This window comes from Rhamphochromis sp. 'chilingali' (assembly GCF_963969265.1).
Source record: "Rhamphochromis sp. 'chilingali' genome assembly, chromosome: 10".
NCBI lineage: Eukaryota > Metazoa > Chordata > Actinopteri > Cichliformes > Cichlidae > Rhamphochromis > Rhamphochromis sp. 'chilingali'.
The window spans coordinates 32930046-32936841 of NC_137937.1; the positions used below are offsets into that span (position 1 = coordinate 32930046).

Here is a 6796-nt window from a genome sequence, read left to right on the forward strand (position 1 = left end):
CATGTCTTATCCTGTCTTCCTTCTCTCACCCCAACTTGTCGCAGCAGATGGCCCCGCCCCTCCCTGAGCCTGGTTCTGTCGGAGGTTTCTTCCTGTTAAAAGGAAGTTTTTCCTTCCCACTGTCACCAAAGTGCTTTTTCATAAGGGGTCATTTGATTGTTGGGGTTTTCTCTGTATGTATTATGGTTCATGGCCTGTATTTGTATAGCCCTTTACTAGTCCCTAAGGACCCCAAAGCACTTTACACATCCAGTCATCCACCTATTCACACACACATTCACACACTGGTGATGGCAAGCTACATTATTGTAGGGTCTACCTTACAATACAAAGCGCCTTGAGGCGACTGTTGTTGTGATTTGGCGCTGTATAAATGAAATTGAATTGAATTTAATCTATGCTACAAAGGTATCAAGTACCAGATTTTTTTCTAAACATGAAGTATATTTTCAAAAAAGAATCAGGAGAATCAAGATTTTTTAAAGTGTTGTTTCCCACATGTTAAACGTCAGTAGAGTGCTCACTTTAACATTTTCTCATAATGGAAAGTCTTTAGTTTGGTTTACATGAGGATGCCTGTGTAGAATAAACAGGAGTCAGGAAGCATGATGTACACTGACTCATTGTTAATTATTGCACAATTGCCTACTCTGTTTTTACAAGGGTGCAAATGGACATCATACTGATTTTGCAATGAGGATCTGGCAGGGTAAAGACTCCACACACGGATACACACCATGTCGAAACAGAAATTAGCCTGTTTTCTCTAAATAAATCAGAATCTACAACCTGAAATCGAAAGACCTGCTGGAGCAGCAGATAGGTTTTAGTTTCAGCTCAACAGCTGTAAGGCTGATTTAGTCTTTGCTGTGGCTTTCAAAACAGGAAATTCAGTTTTTCACCTCACTATTTCAAAGTAGCTGACACATAGCTACGTCAAAGGATGTTGTGGTTTTTTTAATCCTGCCGCAAGAACATAAAAAGTCAGTAGAGATCAATGAAATAGCTGAATTTATGATTTTATTGTTTGTCTTTGCTATTGCTGACACCTACTCCATACAGCACAGATGCTATAAAACAAAGAAGGACATGCAAATACTTTCACAGCGCTTTGTAATCATATAAAGGAGCTAAAGCTGATGGAGATGGGCAGTTTGATCCTGTAGTTTTAAGATCAGTTCTGCATCTAAAAACCTGATATAATCAGCTCACAAGGACAGACTCTTAAGGTTGTTACTTAATGGGTGGGTCATACCAATCATACCTTCAGGGACCAAAAAAGAGGGAAACTGTCTCCTCTAGCATACAAGGAGGCCTCATTGTGATTTAAATAAATGACTGAGGGCCATGGTGTTTTCCCCCTCTTCTGCTTATCCTCTTCACACTAAGCCAAAACACCAATTACACCTGCTGACCTCTTTTTCATGGAAAGGTTTGACAAAAATTCTCTCAGGTTAGAGGCCCAGGAAACTCCCAGTAACATTAGAAGTGTTATGTAATGCAGCCCTTCCTCCTGGATCAGCAACGTTGTGCTGCACAGGAGAAAGAGGGCCTATAAACACTGTGTTTGCACATGTAAGGGTATTTAACAAACAAGGACAGGAAAGTTGACCAGATATCTTTAAAAAGTACCCTAACCTTTGCTCATACATACTACACCAAGATAACCGTAACTGAATAAACCATGATTTGACTAAAGAAAAACTAGAAGAGAAAAACAGGCTGATGAGTTGAAGTAAGATGATAAAGTGATTCAAAAGATGACACGTCTTCTAAAAATGATCTGTCTTAGTAATCGTCTATAGAATTCTGAACTTTGTGTGTCTATAACAGTTATTTTCAGTGCTGATTACAGGTCTTATAATCTGATTCATCTCAGCTTTTCTTTTTCATCTTCAGGTAGAGTAACATCAACAACCAAATTATACTATGAGAAAGTAATTTCCAAAGCGAGAAAATACACCGGTCACAAAAACTACACTGTGAAAGGTAAACATTTTTCATTGATTTTGTTCAGATTTATAGTCTGAGTTTAAGTTTTAAGCAATCCAAGGTTTTACAGACATGATATAAAGCCAAGAAGTTGCCATAAATTGCCTCAACTGTTTGTTAAATTTCAGCAGGCGACCATATGCCGCATGGCTGAGAGCAGCTGGCCCGGGTTCGAGTCAAACCTGCGGGCCTCTGCTGCCTGTCTTCCCCTCTCTTTCCTGTATCCATCTAAAAAAGCTGAAAAAAGGCCAAAAAATTTTTTTTTTAAAAAAGCAAAAGTTTATGCTTCTTCAATCTTACATCTTGCCTTCTTTTCTTCTTGATTATGTGTAAGCCTAATGGAGGAAAACCTGTGTAAAGTTTCATGTAGAAATCATAAAAGCTAGGTATGGAAGAGTTAGATTTCTCATGTTGACTCCCATCAGCTCTTCAAATGTGACTCATGCCTCATCTGCAAAAAGTCTATTAAACTAGTATATAGATAACGTGATTAAAGACTGAAAGTTTAATTTGGTCCCCAGCACAGCGGGTGGAGAATAAGACAAAATGTGAGTATTAGCATCCTGCAAAAAATATAAATTTCATAAAATGGCACAATACAGAGACAAGATGCGATGCAAAAAGTTTTTTAATGCGGCAATTACACTACAAGGAGAGCAGTCAAAAATAAGAAGACGTTTTTTTTTATAAACAAGCATACATACGACTCCAAAGCAGAACAGATAAATAATTTATATTTAAATGATCGGTTCCATTTCCCCCTTAAAATGTTACTTTTTTTACAGAAATAATGGATTCACCTACCAGTGAACTATTAAATCATATGCAAAATTAGGTCATGCTAATATAAACTATTTAGAACTCCATCTATCACAGATGGATACAGACCGGCTGTAATAAAAGGAGACTGAATATTATCCTGTTCAGATGTTCTGTTAATGAGAAATAGGGTGCTTCTGTAATTTATTAGGCTACACATTAACCCTTACATGTGTATATACATTATGGAAATACATCTGTATTATTGGGTAGAGGGATTGATTCAGACACTGATAAGCTGGGGGAATAGTTCATTAGCAAACATGTCATTAGCAAACATGTCATCCCAGGCACTCTCTGCACACAGGGGGGACGACATGTCGCTGAAAGGGGAAGGGGAACCTTCATATCCGGAGTCGCTGTAGGTGTCCGCCAGACAGGCTTCTTTCTCCAGACTGTTGAGGGCAGGAGAGGAGGGTCCAGAGAAAAGCTCAACTGCCTGACTCTGACTATTACATGCAGGGATGACCACTTCCTGTGGTTCATCTTTGACGCAGATGGTCTCCTCCTCCACCATGACCTCAGTAACGGGGAAGGCTACCTCGTCATTCTTCTCATTTGTGCCGCTCTCCAAGTCGGTGTGCTGCCCACTACTCACTTCCTCCACGGGCTTTGTATAGATGTGGTCAAAGTGAATCAGTTCATTAAGGGTCTCCAGCTTAACTGATGTGGGCCCCACAGTTGGAGATGGGGTGGTAGGTACTGGCTCACCCCCTCCGAGCAACAGGACCTGCGGCTCCTGGCAGTCTGGTTCACAAGACTTGAGAAATAACTCTGGGTCAAGGATGTCCAGAATGCCCAGCAGCAAATCAGACTAGGGAGAGAAAGAAAGGGGGTATAAGTATTCGTTCTGAATTGTTGTGGAGCTTTGGTGGAAATCTTAAGACCCACACTTTAGCAGGGACTCACCTCATTGTCTGAAGAGTCAGGACTATCTGTATCCATTGGGAAGTCTTCAGATTTAGGGACTGCTGGGCCTGCACCTGCTGCGGAGGCACACATAGCCTGAGTGCTGCGGACTCAGAAGACCCGATCCCCAAATCTGCATCGTTCCCGGTGGACAACATAACCTGAACCTTTGAGGGAAAAAAAGATTTAAAAAGAATTAATACAATTTTCCAATCCCTGCAATCCAGCCCACACCACTTCCCCTCTCAGCTCTCCATTCTTTTTTTACCTTCTCTTTCGAGTCAAGAGTGTCCAATCCAAGTCTTTGTCTCAGTTCCTCATTTTCTGTGAGCAGGCCATTTGTTTTTTCCCGGAGTAGCCTGTTTTCAATGTGAAGTTTCTGATTCTGCAGGAGGAAACAGATGTCTGTGAATGAAACCTGCAACAGTTTCAGGAACTAAAGTGTGAAGTATCACATGAAATGGCACAAACGGTTAAAAAAAAAAATTGCTTTGCATTTCTTCATACTAAGACATGCAATTACAAATTAATGCTATGGCTATAATGTGTAACAGTGTATACCTCCAGCTCCAACTCTAGGACTTGTTGCTCCAGCTCCCCCATTTTTGCCTTTTTTCTGTCTCTGGCTGTCTGAGCTGCCACTCTGTTCTTGAGTTTCCTGGGAAAAAAAGGAAGGAGTGGGGGGAAAATTAGTTTCCACGATGCTGACTAAGCCCTCTGACATGACTTTGAGTTCACAGTACTGCGCAATCACCGGCCATGTTCCTGCCACGCAGGCAAAGCATGATATCAATGTCCTGCTCTGTAACAGCAGCATTTAAATCCCTCACATACTTTTGACCAGCTAGCTTAAAGTGCAGCGCAGATACGATAACGTTTATGATATTTAACAGCTTCACATGACAGTTGTTATAGTGCGGAGATAACCTATTTACACCGCTATAGTCACACAGCATTTGAGCTTGCATTTATATTTTCTTGGCATTTGAACTAAACCGTAAACATAGTACCTATTGTCTTGCTAGGGGATCGATATCTTTGGGTGTGTCTCTGTATTAATTTCTTGAACAATGGCCCCATTTACGCTTTAGAAATAAGTAATTACACACAGATATAATTATAGATAAGGGTTTATTTTTGAACAAACCTGCGAAGCGCTTTCTCTTCAGGACTCAAATGTGTGAGTCTCTGTCTTTTTCGCACCGGCGGCCCTGCAGAAGTGTTGGAGTCTGAATCCGACGACACTTGGCTGGCCGTTGACGGTAAAACGACAGAGATGGGCCGGCTGAGGGCCGTCTGTGAGCCGGATTGCTTCCCTGATATGAGAAGGACTTTGTGGGCTCCTCCAGCCCCAGCTGCTACAACCACCATGTTGATGTATCCTGTTGTGTTGCTGTCTGAACTCAGAAATTACCGGGTGTCCGTATTAAAGTCAGTAGAAACCTTTAGGTTTCCCTGTTGACCCGAGCCCCGACAATTCTCAAATGCCTAAAGAAAATGGGCTGTGTCTGCGATCTTTTCTACCATCGTGGTGAAACCCGATAGGCTTTCAGCTGCTCTGACGCAATCAGCTTGAAGCTTGTGATTGGTCGCAATGCTGATGTAAGTTTGCACATAAAGTGTTTCACTCTGTTTGCAAAGTAAAATCGAGTTCCCTGTAATTTCCAGTCAAGCCTTATTGTCACATAAAGTCTAAATTTTTCAGTCCGTTATTTTTGCCTGCTTGCATGGGACTTTTTATCAAGTCCACATTAATATATTTATTAACTAGCCTCACTCGTGGATCTCCAAGGCTTATTTTGGCATAGATGGACCCAGCCTTTTTTCCATTGTGTGTGCAGCATTTACAAGCTTTCTGTTCAGCAAAGTCTAAAAGTTACCAGCTACTATATTAGTCTGAAAGGCAAAATGCCTTTATGCTAACTTCACCTTTTTTTTTTTTTTTTTTACCTCAATTCGTTTCTTTTTTTTTAATTAAACATTTATTTTACCTTCCAGCTATCTGGGTAAATTGTGCTGGATAGAAAAGTTTCCTCATTCTTTTCTTTTCTAAAGGATTCTAATGAAGCAACAGGCTTTACAAGGCCTTCCCTGAAATACATTTCCTTTTTCCTGGACTGGTGGACTGATTAGCTTATTATTTTGTCTGTGAAATAGTTCCTGTCAACAGACATTTGTATATCTTTTCGAAATTAATTTAAACAGTATTTTTTTAGCTATATTTTATTACCTGCATGTGATGTCTTGCAGAATTTAAAACTGAATTAGTCAGGCAACATAAATCTTGATCCAGTGCCAAAAAGCCAACGCTTTTTGAAAACAAAACAAAACAAGAGGTGTTAACGGATGAGGCAGCAGTGAAAGATAATAATTTATAGGACCAGGCGTAGCTTATAACCTGGTAGACTTTGTCTACCTGCGTTCAACTACAGTAAAATTTCTGAGATGGCTTAGTGCCAACAAATACTCATGCACGGTTTCAACTGAAGCTGCCACCCAAAAGTAAACAGGCCACAGTCAGAAAGAGAAAAGACATCAATCGACTTCACAAGTACGCACTCTTCCTCAAACTTCTATTTGTCCTCAAACAGGAATTCACATTTTTGCAGTAACTGGCCACCATTATTGTTTACAGCTTGTAGCCCTTTGCCCCTACAGTTTGTCACCTCAGCAGGAGTAACTGCAACAGCTAGAGCAAACAGTGGCCTGTTTGCGAAGCTTTACAGGCGCTACAGAATCAGCATGTGAGAAAGTGAGAGCCTCGGTTTATGATCAATTGAAGAAAGGAAACAGGATTTAAAAACAGGATGTGCTGTATTTCCAGATATAAACATAATAGGTCAAAGCAAACAGGAAAAAATGTGTGAGCGTTCCTCTAAATTCCCCAAATGTAAGTTTCTTTATGTCAAGAAAGTAGGCAGCAATACAGCAGTTCATATTATACACTAGCCTTTAGCTCTAGAATGAAACTGTTATTTCTGACTTGGGGATGTCCCATCACACTTATATACAAGTGTCGCATTGGCCATCAGTGAAACGACCTTCTATATTTGCAGCATGTAGCTGTCAAGTTAAT

The 6796-nt window shown here is 40.5% G+C and overlaps 1 protein-coding gene across 1 annotated transcript; it reads right to left on the bottom strand.

Annotated features, from left to right (window-relative positions):
* Window positions 1-2602: 2602 nt before the first annotated feature.
* On the bottom strand, window positions 2603-5216 carry xbp1 (X-box binding protein 1). The gene is given in 6 exon segments (XM_080893564.1): window positions 2603-3481; window positions 3484-3625; window positions 3721-3887; window positions 3989-4105; window positions 4282-4378; window positions 4868-5216. Coding segments are annotated over 6 exon segments (1194 nt in total). The 5' UTR covers window positions 5092-5216; the 3' UTR covers window positions 2603-3034.
* Window positions 5217-6796: the final 1580 nt, after the last annotated feature.